This window comes from Rutilus rutilus (genome assembly GCF_951802725.1).
Source record: "Rutilus rutilus genome assembly, chromosome: 15".
Lineage (NCBI taxonomy): Eukaryota > Metazoa > Chordata > Actinopteri > Cypriniformes > Leuciscidae > Rutilus > Rutilus rutilus.
Window position 1 is genome coordinate 9617624 of NC_140220.1, and position 27987 is coordinate 9645610.

Here is a 27987-nt window from a genome sequence, read left to right on the forward strand (position 1 = left end):
AATGATAAATAAAAAATAATAATTATGTACAGCAAAGAGTACTTGCATTTTATTTTGAAAAATAAAGAGCTACTACCAATAAAGACGGTTTATGGACAGGGCACATTTTTCATGCAAACATTAAATACTTTTTTTTTTTGTTGTTGTTGAAATTATTAAAGAAAAAAATTCCATTAGGCACAAGATATTTTATTGCGCTTTTTATATAGACACAAAAATGTTCAACATAAGTGGAATGGCTTACAGCACTGGAGGTCAGTTTGAAGCATGTAAACAGATAAACTATGATATTCATACAAGTACAACACAATCAGTAAGTACAGTACACATTTCTGGAGAGAGAAAAGGGTATTAATATATATTTTTTCCCTATAACAATGTTGCCAATATAGTTAAGTCTGAAATTCATTAATGATATTTGGTTATGCTTTATTTAGAAGAATAACACATAACCAAGCCATACAATCTCTGTATACACAACCAAAACCAAAAGGCAGTTCCAATTAGGAGACAAACACACAACGAAAAATAAGATATATTACATGGAGGGTCCTGAGACAAAGACGTCAATTTCAAGTACATTTTGTCAAGTGGGACCAAATAGACAAATTCACTTTTCATTAAATTAAATTTAAATAATGTGCTTCACTCACCAATGGGTATAAGTGTGACTACTCTAAGTGCATCAGAGGCTGCTGTATGTGCATATTGGCACTATTATTATAATCAGGCTTTACAAAAAAAAAAGATGACATGTAACAGTGAAACTTCAGAAGCACGTTTTGCTCTCTCTTGGTTTAATTGCTGCTAAAAATACCTTCAACATGTTCTCCAATAACTCTTTCTCAACTTTTGAAATTGCAAAGTAATCAGTCACTGCCTCTTATCAATCAGGCATGACAAGTGAACTGCTGAAAAATAAATATACATCATCTACATTATCTTTGAAATTCAAGTATATAACAGAAAATGGCAGCAACAAACTATAACCCTGATTTTGTTGCCCTCTGTGACACTGTGGTGCTAAATACTAAAACCAAAGATGAGATGGAAATGACTCCTTTATAGTTAAAATTGAATTTCCTATTAATTAAAAGTTATTTTTCAATATTTCAATAATTTCCCACATTTTTACATCCACACAAACACCATCAAGTTGACATATATTGATTGGCACTTAGCATCTTTATCGGCCTTCAACGAAGTAATTAAACAATAAACGTATTGTTTATGAGTTTATGAATTGCAGCATTGTAGTAAACAATGATGTCCGAACCAAATCTTCAAATTTTCTACTTTGTCCATGGGCTACTATTCGAGGTAGTAACATTTCTGCACAGTTTTAGCAAAGCTGCTATATTAAAGGCAGGTTAAATTGAAGCTGAAAAAATGCGGGCGTATGAACATATTTCTTTCACTTAGGATAAGATGTCGATTTGGTCAAGCACTTCAAATGCAGATGTATGCCATATATCCATACAAAGGAAAGTCAAGACAACATGAAAACAGCTAACAAACATTGGTGAGTATGTGCTGCATTTGCAATCAATTATACATACTGTGTTCTACACAGTATTTACTGTATACTCATACTAAGTAGTTTGGTAGTATGCCATTTCAAACAAACCCATGAACAAACTGTGTTGTGTCCTTATTATTCATCTTCATCATTTCAGGTAGTAATGAAAATCTGCAAATTGTGATGGTCATGTGGGCACTTTGAGGTAAGCTAATGAGCAGTAATCTCCCATGTTTGGGGGTCCGTTGATGCTTTGACCTGTATTGAGCATGGGCACACGTGTAGCAAAAGACGGCTAAGGCTTATGCTAAAATAGGGCAGGGCATTGGGTCCACAATCATATGAGATAAGTGCTTAAATGTTCCCTTCTCCAATGCATACAGACAGAGTTGCTCACATACACGTCTCAATGAAATTCAGTAGTCCATCCCATCATCACTTTCATAACAGTCTGAAGGAGCATCCGTCCCAAAGTAACGGTCCCCAAAATTACCTGCAAAAACAATTGCTTTGGATTACAAGATACTGAATGTTCCATTTTTCCCTTTGTTTTTGCCAATCAAAGAAATCTTACCAATCCCTGGAATGATGTGGAACTCATCATTGACATTCTTGTCCACTGCAGTGGTGATGATGCGCACCTTGGGAAAGGCGTAGGCCACTGAGTGAACCCCCATCTCCGCCATGAGCAGAGAGAGCAGGAAGATCTTATCCTCCTGGACATCATGATCCTGTAACAGATGAGTTTGTAAATCACTCTTATTTAAACCAGTTACTGTGCTAATGTAGATTTCAACGTCTGTAAAAAATGTTAAAATAGTACAAAAATTATATAAATAAATGAAAAATATAAAGTATCTCTCAGCTAGAATGGTGTATTTTATACATATTTTATTATAATTTTTTAACTGCAGAACAGATTTGCCCTAAAATATTTCAGCAAGAATTTTGATATAATATTTTGGAATATTTTAATAATATATCTTATATCTCTGACCTAGAATATTGTATTAGTGTCTGTTGTGCACTGATATATACACATATACACACACACACATATACATACATACATACACACATACATATACACACACACACAAAGAAAAGTTTTATGTATGTATTTATCATTTAGAGAGAGAGAGAGAGAGAGAGAGAGAGAGAGAGAGAGAGAGAGAGAGAGAATATAATAATTTAATATAATAAAATGTATTCCTGAAATATAAAAAAAACATACATACATACATACATACACACACACACACATACATGTTTTTTTATATTTCAGGAATACATTTTATTATATTATCTATATACAGTGAGGAAAATAAGTATTTGAACACTCTGCTATTTTGCAAGTTCTCCCACTTGGAAATCATGGAGGGGTCTGAAATTGTCATCGTAGGTGCATGTCCACTGTGAGAGACATAATCTAAAAAAAATAATCCAGAAATCACAATATATGATTTTTTAACTATTTATTTGTATGATACAGCTGCAAATAAGTATTTGAACACCTGTCTATCAGCTAGAATTCTGACCCTCAAAGACCTGTTAGTCTGCCTTTAAAATGTCCACCTCCACTCCATTTATTATCCTAAATTAGATGCACCTGTTTGAGGTCGATAGCTGCATAAAGACACCTGTCCACCCCATACAATCAGTAAGAATCCAACTACTAACATGGCCAAGACCAAAGAGCTGTCCAAAGACACTAGAGACAAAATTGTACACCTCCACAAGGCTGGAAAGGGCTACTGGGAAATTGCCAAGCAGCTTGGTGAAAAAAGGTCCACTGTTGGAGCAATCATTAGAAAATGGAAGAAGCTAAACATGACTGTCAATCTCCCTCGGACTGGGGCTCCATGCAAGATCTCACCTCGTGGGGTCTCAATGATCCTAAGAAAGGTGAGAAATCAACCCAGAACTACACGGGAGGAGCTGGTCAATGACCTGAAAAGAGCTGGGACCACCGTTTCCAAGGTTACTGTTGGTAATACACTAAGACGTCATGGTTTGAAATCAAGCATGGCACGGAAGGTTCCCCTGCTTAAACCAGCACATGTCAAGGCCCGTCTTAAGTTTGCCAATGACCATTTGGATGATCCAGAGGAGTCATGGGAGAAAGTCATGTGGTCAGATGAGACCAAAATAGAACTTTTTGGTCATAATTCCACTAAACGTGTTTGGAGGAAGAAGAATGATGAGTACCATCCCAAGAACACCATCCCTACTGTGAAGCATGGGGGTGGTAGCATCATGCTTTGGGGGTGTTTTTCTGCACATGGGACAGGGCGACTGCACTGTATTAAGGAGAGGATGACCAGGGCCATGTATTGCGAGATTTTGGGGAACAACCTCCTTCCCTCAGTTAGAGCATTGAAGATGGGTCGAGGCTGGGTCTTCCAACATGACAATGACCCAAAGCACACAGCCAGGATAACCAAGGAGTGGCTCTGTAAGAAGCATATCAAGGTTCTGGCGTGGCCTAGCCAGTCTCCAGACCTAAACCCAATAGAGAATCTTTGGAGGGAGCTCAAACTCCGTTGTTTCTCAGCGACAGCCCAGAAACCTGACTGATCTAGAGAAGATCTGTGTGGAGGAGTGGGCCAAAATCCCTCCTGCAGTGTGTGCAAACCTGGTGAAAAACTACAGGAAACGTTTGACCTCTGTAATTGCAAACAAAGGCTACTGTACCAAATATTAACATTGATCTTCTCAGGTGGTCAAATACTTATTTGCAGCTGTATCATACAAATAAATAGTTAAAAAATCATACATTGTGATTTCTGGATTTTTTTTTTTTAGATTATGTCTCTCACAGTGGACATGCACCTACGATGACAATTTCAGACCCCTCCATGATTTCTAAGTGGGAGAACTTGCAAAATAGCAGGGTGTTCAAATACTTATTTTCCTCACTGTATCTATATCTAGAGCAGATTATAGAACAGTTGATATATAACAGATAGAGAGATAATATAATTTGGCTAAACACCTGGTGCAACATATCTATCCATCCATCCATCCCCTACCTATCTTTTATAAATGTCCAACATATTCCCAAGTACCCCCGTTGATAACAGAAGTATTGAACACAGGCCAGACAGAACTTTTTAAACACCCATTTCCTATGTGAACTTTGTACCCACACAATGTAGAAATTTGACCAGGATTGTTTGTTTTGAATGCAAGAGAGAGGTCAAAGCTCATTCAGAAAGGAATGTGGCGTGTCCATTGAAACAGATCAGTACGAACAGATCAAAAATTTGTTTTAGGATTAACATCACTTATCACAACATTCAGCATAGTGAGATGTTGACATTTATCTTGCACATCTTAAAAGTTAGGCTTAGAAGGCATAAACTACTCTACAATGCACTGAAAATGTAATAAATAAATAAATAAATAAAAACCTATCAATAGCTGTACTCATTTGGGAAATTAAAATAAAAATGCACTATGACCTTTGTGTCTGCGAAAGTGACTTACAAGTAAGACTCTGACAGCCATGAGAGCTGCCGCCCCTGTTGACACGGTGCTGTCCATCAGGATGACGTAGTCCTCACTGAGGTCCTTGGGCAGACGCAGGTAATGGAGCTGCAGAGGAGATTAGACCGTAATAAGACTCAGCTTTTAGACTGAGCAGAGATTTATGTGCCATTAGGTAGTACACTAAACATGCAAAACAGATGGAGACGTCAAGGAATTTGAGAGTGGTTTTGAACTGACACTTCGTTCTATATTTAAAAAGGTAAAATGAGATGCTACAGATAGCTAAAAAGTTACTAAAAATATATTTTTAAGCCTTTTTGCTACATGTAAATATTGATTATGTGTATTCATATTTATCAGTAAAAATCTTGAAATAAGGCATTTTTTCCAAATAGTTTTTCACTAAATGAACATAAGAATTATACAATCATTTTAAGTTATATTGATATTTATATTCTCTAATATAACGATACAGAGTAAATAAATAGTTAAACATTGCAGTTTCTCACAACAACATTAAAATGTTATTTAAGGGACATTTGGGGAAAAATTTTGTGACGGTGCAAACACATTTTTTGGATTCAGGTCAGAATCAGTTAAATGAAAAAGACAATTTGCCCTGATTCCTGTGAATGAAATGAACCAAACTTACCAACTCTCAATTATTGGCCAAATAAAAAGCGCATTCAAAATCAATGATATTCTAAATGTGTAATTTTAATCACTACAAGTATATCAGGAATATCCTATAAAATGTCAAATCATAAGCAGTGTTGTTAACGAAACTCTTTTTCGTTAATTGAAATAAAGATGAAGTAAAAAAAAAAAAAAAAAAAGTTATATATATATATAGTGCTATGCATAAGTGAATACACCCATGCTAAAGTTGACTAAAAAGAGGAATAAAAAATCATATTTTGGAAATTGAACTTAATGCCTTAATTTAAAAAAATTAGGAAAAATCCAACCTTTAAGGACACCAATTTTCTTTGTGAATGAATAATGTATCGTAAATAAATAAATGTTCTTCCTTAAAATACAGGGTGCATAAGTGTGTACACCCCTATGTTAAATTCCCATAGAGGCAGGCAGATTTTTATTTTTAAGTTTTTTATTTTATTTTTTTATTTAGGATACTATGCATCCTGATAAAGTTCCCTTGGCCTTTGGAATTAAAATAGCCCCACATCAATACATAGTCTTCACCATACCTAGAGATTGGCATGGGGTACTTTCCATAAGATCATCTCTCAACGCAAATCAAACCAGCTATTAGGCTAACTGAAATAAAACCATGCCAATCTCTAGGTATGGTGAAGGCTATGTGATGATGTGGGGCTATTTTAATTCCAAAGGCCAAGGGAACTTTATCAGGATGTATAGTATCCTAAATTTTTTTTTTTTTTTTATACTTAAAAATAAAAATCTGCCTGCCTCTATGGGAATTTAACATAGGGGTGTACACACTTATGCACCCTGTATTTTAAGGAAGAACATTTATTTATTTACGATACATTATTCATTCACAAAGAAAATTGGTGTCCTTAAAGGTTGGATTTTTCCTAATTTTTTAAATTAAGGCATTAAGTTCAATTTCCAAAATATGATTTTTTATTCCTCTTTTTAGTCAACTTTAGCATGGGTGTATTCACTTATGCATAGCACTGTATATATATATATATATAAAAAAGATTAAAAACTTAAAATGGAAACTACAAATGTTGTATAACTGACTTAAGTTTAAATACTAAAATTACTATTAAAAAAAAGCTAAATATAAATAGTTATTAAAACTAAAATTAAAACAAAAAAAATGTAAAAATAATGAGAAGCTAATCCAAAATATCAATAAATACCATGATAGTATATAAATTATGCTAAAATAACAGTCATAAGTAGTGTACCAAATGCAAAATGAAAGTACAGCTAGAGGGAGCTGTGCGTCATACATTTACAAAACAATCCATCAGCGTCAGCACAGTTGTTGAGTTTATCATGTATATCACGACACATGTTATACATCAGGTTGAATACAAGGCATAGATATCAAATCTGACAAACCACTGAAGTGAAACAGACCGTGACCTGAACAGTAGGGTATGAGTAATTCATCCGCTCTGTCTTACCAAGGCTGAGAACACAAGGGCACACGATAACACGGACATTTCTTGATCACAGCTTGTTTATAGACATGCGTGTCAGTTGGATGGGTGAAGATGTGATACCTCAGGCTCTCCTGTGTCGTGATTGGTCTGGATGAGGATCTTTCCGAGTCGAATGTCCTTACAAACAGCCATCAAGGCCTGTTCCATGGTCTCTCCTGCCCGTAGAATGGACACACCAGTGATCTATCAAACGAATAAACAAGAAGAACACAGGTATAAAGTCCTGCCATATAGATAATAGCAATACCAATTAATGTGACAAATATATAGACATGCTAACTAATTTGATCCATTGTTATTTCAGTTGTTATTTTTAGTCAATTTATCTTAGTTTTATTACAAATCAATATTTTTAATAAGCTTTTATTTTATATTTTAAGTTTTCATCATCATTTTTGTTTAATTTTTTGTGATTAATTTATGTGCTTCATGTATTACTTTTTTTATTTTGGCTTATTTTTATTTCAGTTTAGGTAATAATTTTAGTGCTTCAACTTAAACTGAAATGTCCCAATAAACTGAAGTTTTTTAACTAATATTTATATTTATTATAGCTTTATTTCAATCAACAGAAAAGTTTTTCATAGCTTTAGTTTTAGGGTGTGTTCACACTTATAGTTTGGTTCTCTTGGCTCTTTTGGTCAGGAGTCTCCGGACCAAAAAAAGAAAATACATTTAGTCCTAGTCCTTAGGTTTAGTGTTAAAAATGACAGTGTGAAGAAAAAAAAAACCTTTTATGATGTATATTTTTGCAACAGAACATCCAAAACAATGCTGTGCGCTGGGCTAAATGTGCTAGCTGTATGTGCGTAACATTACAAATGCTGGTGCTGACAACTCCTGAAGAGCTTATAAAATGTGTAAATGAGTCAAAACTGGGCCGGAAACCCTCCGTCACACACAAACGAATACGAAAACGAAGATCTGCTGCGAGGAGATGCGGTTCTGATGCCTGTACCGAACTGTGATGGGCAACATTGCACCTATGACGAGAAAAATCAGGTATGCTTGAGCATTCTGGTCTTTTTAGTGTCACATCTTGTGACATCATGTCCTGTTTTTGGTTCGTTTACATGTCTTTGGTCAGTGTTTCGTTCATATTTCAGTTGACCTGCACCAGAGTTCGTTTAGAAGCGTTCACATTTATTTAAATGAACTGCACTAACAGAGCAATCGCACCAGGGTTTGTTTTAATCAAACCAAACATGCCAAGTGTGAATACACCTTTAGTTAACAATAATAACCCTGATTTGATTAGCCTTTTTTTTTTTTTTTCAGCAAAGCATGTACACATTTTAATCTTCAAATAAACAAACCCTTTTCCCGCTCAGCCTCTTCCCTTCATATACAGTTCCTTGAGGAGTTTCGACAGACACCGGCTAGAGAGAAGAGGACATAAGAATCAGTGATGGAACTAACCAGTGCAATAATCAATGAAGACTTGCTTCACTTCACACCATAACATTTTTATTTGTCCCTGGGGGCGCTGCTAGGCACAGGTATGCATCACTGTATTATGACCAATATCCAGAGCTCATAACATCGGGTTTAAAAGTTGGTAGTTGGTCATTAATAATGACGGTCCACTCACCTTCAGCGGCAGGAAGGACAGGGCGTGCTCTATGAGAAGCCTCATTAATCTCTTTGAATAGAAAATAAATTCATCCCGACTGGTTTCTTTATTCCTGGGGGCACAGGGGACACAGTCAATAATACACAACAGAGATGGATGTGCGTTTTGGAGGAGTGTATGATACTGTAAACATGAAACACAGGTCTGAGAGTTTAGATAAAGTGAGAAAACAATCCTTATTTTATTTTAATTACCCAATTACAAAACATCAGTGGCCCAAAACATACAAATCAAGCTGCTGCCGGCCTGCTCAAATCTTGCTCTTTATTTACACTTATACTGGAGTAACCCAAGGTGTACACCTAAAGAGTACAATGGTGATGATTCTGGCTGGGTTTGAAGTTATAAAACCATATATCCACACCATTTTGAATGATTCTACAGTAGCGTTTTCTAAATCTACAGCATCACGGTAAAATATATTTCTTTTTATCTGAGATGTGCACCATGAAGTAACGCCAACAAGTCTTTCTATTATTATGTTGGCTTTGCTAGGTGCATGCAAAAACAAACTTGCAGCACAACTAGCGCAGTATGGTTCTACAAACAAATGATTCTTGTGAGCCGGTTCTTTTAAATGAATCACTCAAAAAGACTCAAAGTTTGAATCAGTCAGATGAATCGTTCACTGAATGAACTGAATCTGTCAGAGTGGTTACTGAATCAACATCTGACACACTAATAGCTGTTCAAAATTGTTTTTCCACACCTTTTATCAATTTAATGTGTCCTTCCTTGCTGAATAAAATTAAAAGTATTAATTTCTTTAAAAAAATATTACTGACCCAAACTTTTGAATGGTAGTGTAAATAAACAATATATCACAAAACCCTCCAAATTGAAGTTCTTATGTAATGTTACATAAGTACTTGAGCATTTACCAGAAGAGAAAGGTCGTACCTGATTATAGTGTGCATTCCTCTGACCTGTGGTGTGCTCTCCATGACGCTCAGAGTCTTGGGTAGAGGTTGACCCTGATGGGCAGATGCCAGGGCTGATCTATATGGCACATGGATATGAGATGTAAACATTCCTTTTTTCCATGGGTTGCAAACAAAAAGTAACACACAACACAGTTTGTCAATGGAAAAGAGACAAATATAATAATATTTGACTTTTTTCCCCAGTGCAAATATGGTTTGAAAAGCGAGCCTGACGTGTTATGGTAGCAGGTCAAGGTAGAGTTAAGGCCGATTCACTTCAAGTCAGAATTTCCATTATGAATACATTTTTAAAATGAAACAATGGCATCATTTACACAAATTAATCGCCCTCACTCAAAAAAGAAACTTCACTGATCAATAAGATATTAGCTTGGGTTATGTGTTGGCTTAATATAGCTAGTTTCTCAGAACAAGGAGCAGTGTGATAAGTATGTGCCTCATCTATGTAACTATCAGACTTGGTGTGAATGGACCTTTAAATTAGAAGTAGGCAGAAGTGAGGGTATTGCAACCAAAGATCTGATGTACAAGCATTAAAGGAACAGTTCACCTAAAAACTACATTTACTCACTCTCGTTTCTTTCCAAACACGTGACTAACTTTCTTCACAAAGGAGAAGAAAGTCATTCTTGAGGGAGAGTAAATGACAGTTTGAATTTTAGGGTAAACTACTTTTTTAAACAGTGAAATAATGTGATATTAAATAAAACCAACAAGATGGTTTAGGGCTGAACCTATACTAAAATCACTGTGTTCAATTGATTTGTTTAAAATTACAATATTGTAAATGTGGTAAAACTAAGCAAGGACTGAGAGAGCCACCACTGCCCTCTACAGCCTACAATAATCACATAAGAGAGAAAATTGTATTTAGCTAATATATTAGGAAATATATTTAGCTGCTAAATTTCCTTCATTGCGGCTGCCAGTTTCACCAAACCTCAGCCAACAATCCCATAAAGAAAGACACCATGTCCTAACCAGGAGTGATGCGAAATGTGTTCAGCGACAAAAACTTGTCTACACTGAACACTAAACTGCTGAGCAGCGTGATGTGCGATGATAGCCAATCAGAAGTTTTGAGGAGCAGGATTTTGGACCAATGAGATTTCATTGTGGGTGTGGCTATATAGGCGAAATGCCACAAAAATAGAAAACAAGAGACGGAATGTCCTGTCGCTGTTAAGACTGGTTAGGACACTGACAGAATGACTGTGAATGTCATTTGACCATTCTGAAAAGATGAAGTTGAGTTAAACATACACAAGCAAGTTGAAAAAAAGTCAAACAATAACAGTAAAAAAAGCTGATTGTTACTAAAGGAGCAGAACATGGTTTTATAAAGTGAGGAAGAAATGCAGAGGATGGATAAAAAAACTAAGAAAATGAAGGAAAGAGAAAAAAGAAAAGACGAGAGGATGCAAGAATTTATCCTCACATATCCCAGCGGAGTTTCCTCTGAAGAAGGGAATAAATGATCATTGGGAGACAATGACGACGAGATAGAGACAGAGAAAAGAGAGAGGGAGGGGGAGAAAAGAACAAGACTTGATTAAAGTCTATATGGAACAGATGGGACAGATCACAGCCAAGATGAGCTCAGGTCTGGGCAGTATGTCAGTGGTTTTCAGCTGAAATGATGCTGCTGGCTTGAATAAAGTGATAAAAGGACAGCAGACGTCTCAATAGAGACCATGTATTGATGGGGTTTGCACGCTGCACAGTACCTGAAGAGAAAAACCACTGAAATAGGCCCATCCCCGTGTTAGCAACAGCATCAAAATAACAGTGGAGGTGGAGACAAAAGGTACGCCGTGAAGCTATGGTGCGTTTTTGCCCTGCAAAACTATTTTTTTTTGTCTTCACATCAATTTTGTGCAATTCATTCAGGTCTTTAACAAACAGTCTCCACTTTTTGCTATCAGGAAGGATGCATGAAATTGTTCAAAAGTGACAGACCTTTTCTATTTAATCGAAGAATCCTGAAAAATACATCACAACAATTATAAGCAGCCCAATTGTTTTTTTTAACATAGATAATAATAAGAAATGATGCTTGGGCACCAAATCAGCCTATTAGAATGATTTCTGAAGGATCATGTGACACTGAAGACTGGAGTAACTCAGCTTTGCCATAGACAACAGTTATTTTAAATTAAAAATACAGTTAAGTGAAATATAATTACAATCAAATAAATGCAGCCATGGCAAGCATAAGAGACTTCTTTTAAAAACAGTTAATTAAAAAAACAGCCACAAACTTTTGAAATGTTATGTATTAGCTGTTTGAATTTGGAACAGCCAAGACTTTAGACCAATGAGATTACAATGTGGGCGGGGCTGCGTATCCGTTTATACGGCGGCCTCGACAACACTCGACATTTAATTTGTTTAGCGTAGTCGTGTGTTTCCAACACCATAGCCAGAGCTAGGCTATTCCTTTTGTCTCTATTTGCATCTCTGCAGGCTTGAGAAAAAAAAAAAAAAAAAAGGAAAGGACAGATGAAGCACAAGTTTAAAGAATGAAGAAAAGATAAACCGAAGGGAATGAGGGGAAAAGCAGCCATACCTCACTGTGATTTCACGCTGGGATGGTTAGAGCAATCGGTTGAGGTTTTAGCAAGTATTTCATTACAAACACACACAAGGAGGAGAAGAATAAAAAAAGAAAAGAAAAAAAGACAAACTCATGAAATGAGATATTCACTCAGAAAAAGCCATTCCAAACAGTCAGCCCCCTCTTCCATGGTATACTGGAAAATATTTCATGGCCATATCAGCTATTCTTGAACCCTACATTTAACCTGGTATAATCACATTCTTACATTTATGTTTCTCATATTTACATCACTGCAAATAAAATGTATCAGGCTGATATAACAGTCTTTATCAGTGCGGGCACGTACAGTAGACTGCCCATATACCACATATATAGACAATACATTTTCCATAGCGTTGAGGTTACAATTTTACTTTGCAAAGGGTGACTCTTTAAATTAAAAGGAACTTTTCTGTTTCCTACAGTGAATTTTAAGAAAAATGCTTTAATTTTTAAGAGTCTGCTCTTTTACCTAGACTTTTTTAGCCTACACTTACCCTCTATAAGAAATGTAATAAGAAATTTAAATAAGGGAAATTCTATTTTGCATAAATAAATCAAATATTATCAACAAACATTTAACAAATGATTCATATATTACATGTAGTATATTATTAATACAAATGAATATATAAAATAAGTAAAATGTATGAAAAAATAATATATTTTACAATTGAGTAGATAGATAAACTGATTGTTACCTAACCTGTCATGTTAGCAAGTCTAAGGTTCATCTAATATTTTCTCTCAAAGTAAAAAATGTCAATACCACCATCATTACCATCATGTACAATATTAAAAACCCACACACCATCAAGTTCCTCAAATCTGACCTCTATAGGATGAGAACCACAATGCGGCACTGTGGCTTTAGAGCATGACATATTTTGTACGAAAGCACACGGTTCGTTAGTCTTAAAGATCATTCCTCACTGTGACTGATCGAGTGAAGAAGAGAAAAGCATTTTCCATCTCAGGATAATTCATGACTTTATTCAGCCTGCCAGACAAGAAAAGGATTACATTTCAAAGAGGCTCTTAACCCATTTTGTAGAATACATCTGTCATCAATACATGCACATGAACATCACTCACCAAACGTTCATTAGTGTTAACATCTTTGTCTTGCTAATAATTACTTTGGTAGACACCTAAAGTAAACATGAAATCAAAATTGACTTTACATTTACTTTCCTAATGCACGTCTCCTGGTTTCGCAGAATATTGCCTGAATGATTCATCAGAGCATGTAAAAAGTGGATAATGTTAACCAACAACCACATAGCCATTTAGACACAATTTGAACAAATTCACAATCAGGCCATGCTTTATGCTGGAACAAAATGTCCACTTTTCCGGGGAAGACGGATTGTAAAATGAAGATCTAGATTACTGGCCTGACCTTTTCTTGTTTTAACCAATGCACACACTATTTAGAACAATATATATTTTATAACAGGTACAGTATGGCCACCAGAGGGCAAACTATACTTATACCATGAGCACATTATACTTATACCATGGCATGGGATTCATATGCACATGCATGCAACATTTGAGTGTGTGTATTATTAGGAGCACTGGATCACTTAGCAGGGATAACAACATGCATGCTGACCATTCTCAGCACTTTAATATGCACAGACCAACTAACAATTCTCACTCAATGTTGAACAGAAGAGAATAAGAAGCCATTTTTATTACGTACCTTTTCCAGTTGACTGTGGACGTGCTGAACAATCAGATCCAACGCGACAAAGTTCTCTCCACCTGGGGCAACAATGGAAAGGGGCAACCTTTTTTAATGTATATAATAACTTAAATAATTAATTCAAATGCATGTTATACTTCAATAAACTAGGGAAATTTTAGTTATTTTATGCATTTAATTGCCATATCACCATCAAAAGCTATATTCATGGCGCGTATATTCAAACCAAAATTTATTCAGACACCTTCAACATTTGAGTTATCACATCAGTTGATAATTCACTGGTTTTGGTCATCCTTCTGTTAGACTATCTCACAAATTAATTAGGTAGAATAGCTGTCAGCTGCACCCACTAGTAAAAAAAAATATCACAAATGATATCTGGTGTAAGAATAACTTTTGGTTTGACTTCTTATAACACCACAATTACAACTATATAAGGTTTTTCAAAATATTTATAAGATACATTTCACTTTTTTTTTATTATCTATTAATTAAATTACTGAATAAAAACATTGCCAAGTAACATTTCACTAAAATATGTTTAATAGTCAATACTGGTGGGCGTTTTGCAGTTTTGACCATTTCCAAATTCACCTACCCCTTGGGACCACAATATCTGCAACCTGCACAGTGGGTTCGATGTACTGTTCAAACGCTGGCTTGACAAATTTGTTGTACTGTTTAATGACGCCTGTAATGTCACGCCCTCGATCCGTGATGTCCCTCTTCAGACGCCTGACCAGCCGGATATCAGAGTCGGTGTCTACAAACACCTTCATGTCTAGCAGCTGAAGGGCACACAGAGACAGAAATACAATACACAATGTCAAAAACTGACAACATGTGTGATAGACAAACAGTTCGGACTGCAACAAACAAATACTTTGACAGGCCACAGCTACGTGCATTCTGATGCACTTTTAAGGGTTTAATCAAGTCAAGTTTATTTATTTGTCATATATACAAATGTCAAAGACAATTTGTACACTGAAATGCATTTGGTTGAGGCTCAGGCATTCAACAGTAGTGCAATATATACATTGAAGTAGTGCAATGATTTTGTGAGCCTTCTTCAGACATCGTGTGTGGAAGATGTCCTGTAAGGTAGGGAGTTTGGTGCCTATAATCATTTCAGCTGCTCTCACAACTCTCTGAAGTGCCTTGCGATCCATACCAGACGATCAGGCTTCTTGAGCCTCCTTTGGAAGTAGTCGCTGACGAGCTGGGCCCAGGACAGGTCATCAGAGAGGTGCACACCAAGAAACTTGATGCTCCTGACTCTTTCCACAGCAGTTCCGTCAATGTGTAGGGGAGCGTGACTGTCCACTTGCATCCTCCTAACGTCCACGATCATCTCATTGGTTTTACTGATGTTAAGGCAGAGATTACTGTCATTGCACCACTTAGTTAAGTGTTTTTACCCCATCTCTGTAGGCCGTCTCATCGCCGTTCGTGATGAGGCCCAGGATGGAGGTGTCATCAGCGAACTTAAAGATGATGTTGATGCTGTGTTTAGCAACAGTAGTGTGTGAACAGGGAGTACAGTAAGGGGCTGAGAACTGAACCCTGTGGAGCACCCATGCTCAGGGTCAGCGTGGAAGAGAGCCAGTTTCCAATTCTCATCACTTTGGGTCTGTTCGTCAGAATATCCCAAATCCAGTAGCCTAAGTCGTCAAGCTTTACGATAAATTGGCCGGGATGATTGTTTTAAATGCGTAGCTGTAATCGATTAACAGCATTCTCACGTAGGTGTTTTTCCTGTCAACATCGATTATGATAAGAAATGTTTCTTGAGCAGAAAATCAGCATATTACAATCATTTCTGAAGAATCATGTGACACTGAAGACTGGAGTAATGATGATGAAATTCAGTTTTGCCATCACAGAAATAAATTATAACTAGACCTTGGAGCAGTGAAAAAAAGGTTGCCTGGTCCGATGAGTCCGGTTTTTGAGTACCCTGACACACATTGTCCAGGAATGGTTGAGGAACATGATGAAGTGTTCAAGGTGTTGTCCTGGCCTCCAAATTCTCCAGATCTCAATCCAACTGAGTGTCCGTAGGATGTGCTGGACCAACAAGCTCGATCCACAGTGGTTATTCACAAACTACAAGAAAGGATCTGAAGAAATTGATGAAAAAGATTCTGCTGCTAATGCCTTTTTGCCAGATACAACAACTTCAGCGGTCTTGTAGAGTCTATGCCTTGACGGGTCGTTCTGTTTTGGCAGCACGCGGAGGAGCAATGGCATATTAGGCAGGTGGTCATAATGTTTTGGCTCATCAGGTAAAACCTAATTTTCCTCCAGTCCAAAGTGATGAAATTTTGCAAGTCAGACACAATCTGTCCAGGAACAACTACAATCTCTCCTCTACGGTTCTTGTTACTGAAAACACGCGTAAGATCTTTCAACGGAGCGAAGTGATAGGATGTTTTAAAAAGCGGCTCAGCAAAGTAGAAGTCAGGATCAATCAAAACATTAGTGCAGTGTGACGGCAACTAGCCAAGACATACCGCTGGTGCTGACACTGACGCTGAAAATGAATATCATTCAGTGGGCCGACAAAATACGGCAAAAGCATTAAATTTCAGGGTAACGATAAACAATCCGACAATCTTTAACAGCAGTGCAAGCAGCCCTGCCAACACGGTGAAATATAACTTATAAGACTGTGTGCAGGCATGCAAGAATAGCATAAGAATGGGGTAAAAGGTCGAGTGTATATCAACTTGTACAGGACAGGAAGTCATTTCTCATCCTTCCTGAACGAATTTCTCAAATAAAATAATGAATGTGAGCTGTCACTGTATTCACAAAGACCAGCCATGAGAAAGAGTTAAACTGAAAACCCTGATCTATTCTAACCGACAGATGTAAAAGTGTCTACCGTTTGTTGAGTTTCATTCATTCTGCGGCACGTCTGCTGCAAGGTGCTCATAAATCACATCAGGATGAACTGCTTTGCCAATGCGTACACAATAACTCCAATTTTAATTTGTATAGATTTCCGGAAACTTTGCACAGGGAAGAATCGAAACCCGGCAATGGGAACAGTCAACGCTGGTGTGAATAAACGCCGCCTATTCACTTCCTGTAGCCGGTCCTTACCTTCACCATTAAAGAGATAAAAGAATCAGTCATCTTCATTGTGTGAGGAAAACAACAGGATGCAAGAGGAATAGAACACAAGGAGAGGAAAACGGACAAGCGAGGACAGTCCTTGTGCAGTTTTAATAGGACCAGGCTTTAGAAACATGATTTTATAAATCTATTCTTGAACCAGAGATGCAGTTTCTCCCCTAAATGATTGAAGAGACAACTAGAACTCATTATCTAACCATTAACCAGTATTCATGTATATTCAGGGCTGCAAAGAGCCAGAGATGGTATTGCAGAGAGGGAATCTCATCTTCCTGGTTGGGTTGTGGCAATGAGGTCTATTACTCAGAGGCAGAGACACACCAGTCTGGGTGAAATTTTCAGGATCATTTCACCCCAAATTCAAAAAGAAATAAACAGAGCAATTCCAAGAGGGTCCTCGCACCTTTGTGCTCATGCTCTAAAAATTAAGACATTATAATTTACATAGCGATAATGAAGCCTGCTTTCATGACCATAAAGATTTTTTTTTGCATTGCAATATTTTCATGAAAATATTTTTCACAAAAAAATCTAATAATTCTCATAAATGTCACTACCATTCAAAAGTTTAGAGTCAGTAGACAGTCTATCTATCTATCTATCTATCTATCTATCTATCTATATAAAACATCTCATTCTCATGACATGTAATACAGTAATAAAACCATCATACACAGGCCATTTAAAAAAAAAAACACTACATAAATAAAAGGCAAGATCAAAACCATCATGCATAGTTTAAATTGCCCTTTATAATTTAAATATTATTTTTTTTATAGGGTTTTACATAGCATTATGGTAGGCTACTGTAGAATTTCTTAATGAAAAGAAAAAATATATTTTGCATGTTGGGGAAATCAATGTCATCAGCATGGACGCAGTACTTTTAAGAAAGAAAAAAAAAGGTCTCATGATCATTCGGCATCCATCACTAACCTGTAGGAATATAGAATACATAACACTCATTCTCGTCTCTTCCTATCATTACACATCTCCCTTTTCATTTGACCTTATCTTTTACTACACCTCCATTTTTCACTCTCTGCTTTATGACTCCCATGATGCTCTTCTATATATCAGGCTATGAAACTTTCCGTAATTCTTCCCCTCTTTCATATAATGTCCAGTGCGACAAGTTTAATATGAGGCTTACCTTTAAAAGCTCCTTGTTGGCAAAAGCCAAGATTCCCTCAAATATCACAACGTTGGCCCCATAGACGGTTTTCTGCACAGAGGATCATAAACAGAATATCAATGACCAGTAATAACATAGCATATAACACAATATAATATAATATACAGGGCTCAACTCGAAGGATTTTTTTCCATGGCAAAATTTTCACTGACCCCACCAAAAAAATAAATATGAATGAATGAATAAATAAATAAAAGTTTTGTTGTTTTGACCCATGTAACATTGTATTCCAATAAATAAGCCACCAAAATTTTAGATACCAGTGAAATTTCACAATTCTCGATTGATTCCAATTCAGTCCTTATTGTTGAGCCCTGATATAATATAATAATGCATTGATAAAATCTTCAATTATAATTAATCAATTATATTAAGCTTTTTAATTATAAAAACTGATTTATACTCCAACTGATCAAATTATCCAAAAATAAGGTACACAAAGCACCAAGAAAAACTATTTTTCACTTCAAATATGATGTTAATAAACTGAAGCAGTGCAGGGAGAGACTGTGGAAGTGTGCAGTGATGCATTTCCTCCATGCTTCCCTGCTTCAGAATGAGGGGAACCCTGATGGTGTCATGATCCCATTAAGACAGATGCACTACCATGAGGCTTCCCGTCAATGGCCAATCATTCTGTATTGATCAGCACACGTGTTTGGCCTGTATATGCCACAGAACCAGAAATCTCCCTGTATCACTCATCAACGTTACAATCAATTTATGGAGAAATTAAACCTTACATTTTAGGAAGACAAAGGCAGCGCAGTCCCTAAATAATCATGTCTGAACTGATGTAATTATATTACTGGTACTGCTTTATTTCTATCAGGCATGAAATTGCAAGTTGCCTAAAGAAAAAAATGCAACCAACATTGTACCAAGTTGACACTTCAGTGATTTGAGTTTTTGGTTTTGTTTTGTGTTAAAATAAAAGTATATGAGTCCAATTAAATCAATACAGAGATAATAATCATAATAATCAGTTTTAGACAGTAAATCCATATAAATTAACATCAATATGCAGGAAAATAATAAGTTATTCATGTTATGTTAATGTTTTTCTGCCACAATGTGGCAAGGCATCATAGAATTAGAACATATACTAATAGAACAATTACATTGCATTGTTGCATCACACTTAAAGCAATAAAGCACTAATATGCTAAAAACATTCTTCTATCCCAGCTTAATACACAAAGGCAAATGCAAGTAAACTGTTTGAAGGTTTTTCCCCCCTGAAAATGTTTTGCAAAGTCTACTGGGTGATGCAGAAACTACACAGCTTTATTTTGTAGGGGAAAACAAAGTAATCTCTAGCATGCATGAGTCTATATAGGCTCATGCATACTAACCAGGCAATCACACACATGCTTACCCACTCCTTGCGACGGTTATGGGTGGTGAAGTCATACACAGGCACTTTGATGCTTTTGCCCTTTTTCAGTTTTCTCAACACAGTGACCAGCAGCTCAAAATCAAAGGCATCAGGATGATCAAAGTTGTACTCGTTTCTGGCTGCCAACTCCTGCTCCTCTTTACTCAAAACCTGCAAGTCAGCAAGAAAAAAAGTTAAATACGTTAACAAGTATACTTCGGCCGCCCGTGTTCCTCGACAGTCCACAATTTGTGTCATCTCTGTCTGCGTGCAGCCTAATTTTTGAGTCCACGTGGACGGAGAGTGTACAACAGCGCTTGTGCGAGTGACTTGAAAACAAAGCCCTCATGGCTTAAAGGAGTATACTTTGAAAGTCTCACACACAGTTGAGTGAATAAGCGGAACGCAGAAATTAAAAGTAGTATACCCGGGCCTTAAAGATTAAACAAAAAAAATGTATGGTGGCGCAGAAATGTTGTGAGGTTGACAATAACAAAAAAGAATATATTCAAGGAAAGCGTCCTGTAGAATTCCCACCATAAAGAAACAGATTGACTGATTGAACCACTTAATTAGACCACTAATAGGCTGAAGGATATGCCATTAAATCAAATAAGGATTAATGAATAGACCTTCCAACAGGGGCAGGACCAAATTATATTAATGCTTCAATAGTTTCAACACATGAAGAAGTTCCATTTGGAGCACTTTAAATGGCACAGCGGTCTGCTAATGCAACTAGAAACAATAGTTGCTCACTTAAAAGGACAGGAAGTCCAAAGCAGATATATTCTGGGTCTTAAAAAGTACCTTGTAGAAAGAGTCCATAGAAAGCAGAACAACCCAAGGAACATCAAGAGCCTCTATGATCTTATTGGCCACGGTGGTTTTCCCAGAGGCACTCCCTCCACACAGACCTGCAGGACACACCAGAAGACGCAGCTTGTTCAAATGCACAAAGAGCAAATATTTAATGCAAACATTTGACCACAATCATGGCACAACCATGAATTTGGCTGCTGTTATTAAGGGAACATCCGAATTCAAAAAGGGCTGTCAAGCAAACCCCCTTATCAAAAGCATGTTCGAGAAACTTATACCAATACAAGACACCTTGTATGAATTTTTATTAAGGTTCCCAAAAAAACAACAACATGCTTTTAGATTCATTGTGCTTTACAATAATAAATAATATGACAGCTTAGAGTGGGGGAAAAAATTATTTGATCCCCTGCTGATTTTGTAAGATCATCCGCTAACAAAGAAATGAAGGGTCTATAATTGTTATGGTAGAATTATTTTAACAGATAGAGACAGAAAATCAACCAAAAATTCCAGAAAAAACACATTAAACAAATGTTATAAATTCATTTGCATTTCAGTGAGTGAAATAAGTATTTGATCCCCATGCAAAACATGACTTAGTAGTACTTGGTGGAGAAACCTTTGTTGGCAAGCACAGAGGTAAGACGTTTCTTGTAGTTGGTCACCAGGTTTGCACACATCTCAGGAGGGATTTCTGGTCCACTACTCTTTACAGATACTCTCTAAATCCTTAAGGTTTCTTGGCTGTCGCTTTGCAACTCGAAGTTCCAGCTCCCTCCACAGATTTTCTATAGGATTATGGTCTGGAGACTGGCTAGGCCACTCCATGACCTTAATGTGCTTCTTCTTGAGACACTCTTTTGTTGCCTTGGAGGTATATTTTGGGTCATTGTCATGCTGGAAGACCCATCCACAACCCATCTTCAGTGTTCTGGCTGAAGGAAGGAGGTTCTCGTCCAAGATTTGACGGTACATGGCCTCCGTCCATTGGCCCCACAATACAGTGAAGTCATCCTGTACCCTTGGCAAAGAAACAGCCCCAGAGCATAATGTTTACTCCTCCATGCTTGACTGTAGGGATGGTGTTCTTGAGGTCATAGTCAGCATTTCTCTCCCTCCAAACACGGCGAGTTGAGTTGATGCCAAAGAGTTCGATTTTGGTCTCATCTGACCACAGCACTTTCTCCCAAGCCTTCTCGGAATCATTAGATGTTTATTGGCAAACTTCAGGCGGGCCTGTACATGTGCCTTCTTGAGCAGGGGGACCTTGCGGGCGCTGCAGGATTTCAATCCATTGTGGCGTAGTGCGTTACCAATGGTTTGCTTGGTGACTGTGGTCCTAACTGCCTTGAGATCATTAACAAGCTCCTCCCGTGTAGTTCTGGGCTGATCCCTCACCTTTCTCATGATCATCCTTACCTCATGAGGCAAGATCTTGCATGGAGCTCCAGACTGAGAGCTATTGATTTTTCATTTTGTATTTCTTCCATTTCCGAATAATCACACCAACAAGTCTCCTTCTCTCCAAGCTTCTTGCTGATGGTCTTGTAGCCCATTCCCATCTTTTGCAAGTCTACAATCTGGTCCCTGACGTTTGACAGCTCTTTGGTCTTGCCCATGGTGGTGGAGAGGTTAGAATGGAGGATACAGATTCTGTGGACAGGTGTCTACTGACATTAGGACATTAAAGTGACAGGACTAATCTGGGCACATAACCAATCTGTGGGAGGCAGAATTCTTGCTGGTTGGTAGAGGATCAAATACTTATTTCACTTGATCAAATGATAATCAATTTACAACCTTTATATAATGTCTTTTCTGGATTTTTTGTTTGATATCCTGCATAAAATTAACATATTAGAATGATTTCTGAAGGATCATGTGACACTGAAGACTGGAGTAATGATGCTGAAAATTCAGCTTTCATCAGAGGAATAAATTACATTTTAAAATATATTAAAACATAAAAGGTTCATTTTAAATTGGCATAATATTTCACAATATTACTGTTTTTTGTTTGTTTTTTATCAAATAAATGCAGCCTTCGTGAGCAGAAGAGACTTATTTTAAAAACATGAAAAATCTTACCGATCTAAAACTTTTTACCAGTAGTGTATATATATAAATTACTTTTATTATTATTGTATTATATTATATATTTATATAATTAATGTGCACAATGCAAATAAATATAAATGTATCTTTCTTGCCACCCAGCTATACCTGTATAATTCTTGAAGTTGCAATTGCAAAACCTGGTTATTTTCCACCATCCATGTATTTATAGGAGGTTAAAGCTGATAGAGTTTAAGGTTAAAATCATTTGAGTAGTGCTTCAAATTGTCTTCAATGTGTCTTTAATTTATTTGGATGCTTAAGATATGGGGTTTCCTTTTTACTTATTGTCAAGACTAATTTTTAGTGTTTAAAGTTAAGTATTTGATCCTGTGTTATGATGCTTTATTATGGTTACTTGGACTTATTGTATTTTTCTTGACCCACTTGTGTTTGTGTTTAAGGTTTTTTACCTGCTTTTGACCACGACAACTTTCAAATAAAAGAAAGAAAAGAAAGAATTGATTTCTGGTCATTGAGTAAAATCCAGTCCAAACCTTCAGAGGCAAGCACACCCTTTCAAGTGGGGTAAACTGCAGGGTTAAACCTCACAAAAGTGAGGGCACTTGACAATGATGCAAACATTTACTTATCACAACAATCATGATTTTACTGCAAAAATGGCTGTGAAGTAAATCCCAAAAAATATTTTAAAAATCTGCTTGGATTGCACAACTCATCTGACAACATTATACAAAAGTCAGTCACGCAAGACATTATGCTGACCACTACATTTTCAGATACTAAAGTTTTAAGTATCAGATAGATCTCTAGAATAAAAGGCCAGAAAGATACACCACCAGTGGGAATAACAAAAAACTTCTTGTTGTCCCATGGAGTAAAGTTACTTAAAACTGCTTTAGTGTTCTTATGTCCTCTCTCCACTTCCTGTTTGTCTGACCTTTGGTTAAAGGAAGATCATTCCACTTGGGTGGATTTATTAGTTTCTCTCTGACCGAGCGAGCAGGGATGACAGTCACACCAGACTTCTTCTTTTTTTTCAGGAATAATTGACTGGAGCACATCCAAGTGTGAAATTGTAAGCCGTACGACAGGCTCTTTGTGAGTAATGGACTGCATACTAATGACCTCAGAGCTCAGTCCTGAGAGAGCTCATGTTCCCAGACCAGATTCACACCACAAAAGTGTTAACCCTGCAATACTAATGTTTTCTGGGAAAGTTCCACAAAAGATTTTAAACATGCTTTAAGATATATATGATTTTTCCCCCCAAGAATTTGATACTTTTATTCAGCAAGGATGCATTAAATTAGACAAAAGGGACAGAAAAGGCATTTGTAATGTTACAAAAGATCACATGATGTTCTTTTGAACTTTCTATTCATCAAAGAATCTTAAGATTCCACAAAATTAATGTTTTGAAATGTTAAGAATAAAAGCGTAAAAGAAATGTTTCCTGAGCACCAAATTAGCATATTAGAATGATTTCTGAAGGATCATGTGACACTGAAGACTGCTGAAAATTCAGCTTTGCCATCACAGGAATAAATTACATTTTAAAATACATTAAAATCAGACAACAGTTATTTCAAATGTCAATAATATGAATTTCAAAAATATTACTGTTAAATAATGTATTTTGATCAAATAAATGCAGCAATGGTGACCATAAGAAATCTTACTGAGCCCAAATTTTAGATGTCAAATTTGGATATTTCATGTCTCATATTTAGAGCAAGCAATGTCTATATTCTCCAAACAAGAAAAAACCAAAAACATTAATTCTGTATTAGCCTTACGAGTTTATTTATACTCACATTTATGCTTTTTTATTTAATACTTGCTAATCTCTGAGTCCCTTATGAGTTTAATAAAGTATTAATAAAATATGAAACCTAAATTAGACCCATTTAATTTTCTCAATAAATTACGTATTGTGCAATGTTTTTATAATCTTTTGTCAAATTCATTGCACTTTACATAAGACTGATTTGTGGTAATCAAATGTAGTAAAGGTATGCATGTGTGTCGTACCTATGACAAAGGCTTCTTTAAAGGTGGTCCCAGTAACGTTGTACCAGGGTGGTCGCCCTGCAGTGTAAATGGTCCTCTTATTTGTCCTTAGAAGTGGAGGCTCAGTTTTGCTTTGGCTGGTGGTCCGTTTCCGTGGGGACAGCGAAGGGGTAAGGGGACATCTGGGTCTCATGAGGCCATCGAGAGAATCCTCGCCACTACCACGAATTAAGGACAAACAAATCAAACTGCAAAACATTATGTTTTATAAAGTAGCACAATGGGAACATCTTTGTGTCACTTAAAGCTGCAGTCCGTAGTTTTTCCTCTTTGTCGCCATCTCTGTTCGAAATCTGCAATTGCAGTTATTCGCGGAATTATCAACCTCGGCACGGCACAGCGCGGATGAATCCAATGTTTTGAGGAGAATGTGTGGATGTCAGTCACCGCGCCGGTGTGGATACTGTCATTCGCAATCACAAATTCTACTTTTTGGAAGTATGACCAACATAAGAATTTTCACCGGGAAATGTCGTCTGAACAAGTAACATCCAATTTTGTTCTGACCAACAAAGGGGAAAAAAAGCATTGCAGTAAATCGCACCGATTAAATCTAACGATCGCTTATCATATCACGTCAAACCGTGCAAATGATAGCCTACTTTGTTCTCAAATTGTTAATGTTAACAACATCAGCATTGCGTGACTACATTTAATGCCCTTCCGATATTTATCCTTGTTTTCGCATGGGCCCGGTTGAAGTCTCTTTTTTTTCTGTAGCCACTCCGAAGTCTTTTGCATTTTACAACGGGTGATTATCGTTTGAACCTTTCTGGATCCGCCATCAAATTGATACGTTTAATTATATCAGGTGCTGTAAGAAAAGGCTATAAATCTCCACCTCCAACATCCTCACATGCAACATAGCCTACTAGCCGAGACTCCGTTATGTGTACAGATGTGACGTGATGACGCAAAGACGTGCTCGAATTTCCAGTTTAGTTTAATAGTTTTGAACACTGGCTGGTTAGGTACTTGCTCAAAAATGTATTTTGGATCATTTTTAAACCCAAAAAAAGTTACGGACTGCAGCTTTAACAATCTTCAATAACTGATAAATTATCATTGAACAGAGCAAACAAGTAAGTGTGAGTGTCCACATCGCCATCAGACATGCCTTTATAATCATGAATGGCCCCATTTGACCTGAGCATAGCTATTGGACACTGTTTCATAGAGAGCTTGAGGAAATCTGGGTCTTAGTGATGCCCTCAGAAAAAGCTGCTCACATGATCATTTCTGTAAGTGTGGTAGAGGGACTAGGAGCTTTCTTCATATCCTGTCCAGGAAACCACACATCTGCTCAGCCAAACCTGGAGCCTCATTTGAGTAAGACTCTCATCACATGGACAGACACTGGACACTCACTGGCGCTAATGAATCATTAAATTGAAGTACAGTCCATTACACAATGGCAGTGCTGAAAAGGTCAGGATGTTTGCTTTGAAAGACTAGGCTTATGTGGATTAAGGGTAGTTGACATGAAATTCTATTGTCTGCGCTGCTGTGACATGTTGTGTGCGTTTTGCTGATTCTTTGGACTTATTTGGAAGGAATAGGCCTACAAGGAATGTGTGTCACATTAGGCTCTTGTTGATACAAAGAAGGCTAAAGGGCGATTAAAAATGTTGATAAGGTAATGGAAATATGCATTATAAGTTTATAAATATTCATATTTTCTCAATATCAGGTTTTATATACACATGAAACTCTAACGGGAATGTTATGCTCAATTACCTTGCCCGTTCACTTAAAAGATTGGTAACTATAAAGATAACTATATTAGCTTTCACAACAGTGGACAATATCGTTCTGTTTGTTCTATGCTTGTCTGTCACTTTAAATGCTCGAGCTCGTTCCAGCAGGATGGATTCTGATTGGCTGTCAATTTTTTCATTGCTCATAAACTGGATAAAATCGTTCTGAAACTGATTCCAAAGAAATCGTTTCTCTGTGCCATTATCGTTATAGCGGTGTTGTGGACTCCGCTATTCTTTAATGTTGAGAACGATTTTTTAGAACTATATCTTTATCGTCATCTTTTAATGTAAACACACCCCAAATTTATTTATTTTTAATTTTATTGTATTTTTGCCTTTGACAAATAAAAGTGGATAATATCGACTATTAGCATTCAAAATAAATGTAACGCTTGCGTTAACTTATGTTAATTCTGCATGTTGCTTTAAATTTAACTGCAACACAGCCCTCTTCATTCGACTCAGATCTGCCACGCCAGCAGCTCCAGAAAACAAGAAGCACCTCATTCTGAAAGCTCTAAATCTCAAAAAGACCAAAATTAATGCCAAACCAGCAGGTAACGTTACACTGTGTAACTTGTGTCCCTTGATGTAACGTACTGTTGCCACTGATGGTCAAAACAACACTGTCCTTTATTTGTCAACCGGATCAGTTACTGATCACATTACCTGAGCTCGACAGGCACTTGGTCTACTAACCTGTCAGATCTAGACATCGACTGATCATCCTCCTCTCCTTCTTCTTTCTGTTGCACCTGGACATCGTTTTGGCTCGTTGTCATCGCCATGTTTTGTGCCGCGAACGCGCGGAAACGCATGTCCGGAAGTGCGTTTACGTCACGCTTGTGGTGACGCATAGGAAACGCTTGACGCTTCTTTTTTCAATCGACTTAATTGTATTGTATTACTTTATATATATAATACTATAGATTACAATCCTATTATTATATTTGTTTATTATTTTAATAAATCAAATCTATATTTATATTATATGTTTTGTTCGGAAAAAATGAAAAAGTTGATTTCCATTTATAGATAGATCTACAGGGGTGTCCAGTCCTGCTCATGGAGGGCCTCTCCTGCAATGTTTAGATCTGTATAAAAAGTAAAGATGAAAAACCGCACTCTCAGGTTCTATTTTCATACATTTATTATTACCATGTCCTCACAGACGCGTTTCGGCCTAAGCCATCATCAGTGTGTACTATGAAACACCGAAAAGATTGTTTTTTTTAAAAAAGAAACACCTCACAGGTGAACCTCATTCCGCAAATCATCAGCACCTTCAGGTGCATCAAATTACCAGCATTGTGGAAACACCAGGAATAACACAACATACCATATGTAATATCCATGTGACCCTTATGAACAATTTATACAAAAATAAAAATAAAAAAATAAATAAATAAAAAAATAAAAAATAAAAAAACTCGAATTTCAGAATACATGGTAAATACAAAAAAATATAAG

At 36.7% G+C, this 27987-nt stretch overlaps 1 protein-coding gene across 3 annotated transcripts; it reads right to left on the minus strand.

The window, feature by feature from the left end:
* Positions 1-173: 173 nt before the first annotated feature.
* LOC311305304 (uridine-cytidine kinase-like 1) lies at positions 174-27361 on the minus strand (the record flags this gene model as incomplete). Of its 3 annotated transcripts, none has more annotated exons than XM_084432919.1 (15): positions 174-2012; positions 2094-2250; positions 5009-5116; positions 7237-7359; positions 8493-8555; positions 8768-8861; positions 9710-9808; positions 11192-11211; positions 14061-14122; positions 14665-14854; positions 18364-18435; positions 19784-19954; positions 20594-20700; positions 24719-24945; positions 27217-27361. In XM_084432919.1, the coding sequence occupies 15 exons, from the start codon at positions 27333-27335 to the stop codon at positions 1936-1938; spliced, it is 1689 nt and encodes a 562-aa protein (XP_084289045.1). In that variant the 3' UTR covers positions 174-1935. The 3 variants fall into 3 exon arrangements, with proteins under 3 accessions (XP_084289045.1, XP_084289046.1, XP_084289047.1); XM_084432920.1 differs by lacking the exon at positions 11192-11211 and adding an exon at positions 12323-12339; XM_084432921.1 differs by having other exon boundaries at positions 24719-24915; positions 27217-27335.
* Positions 27362-27987: the final 626 nt, after the last annotated feature.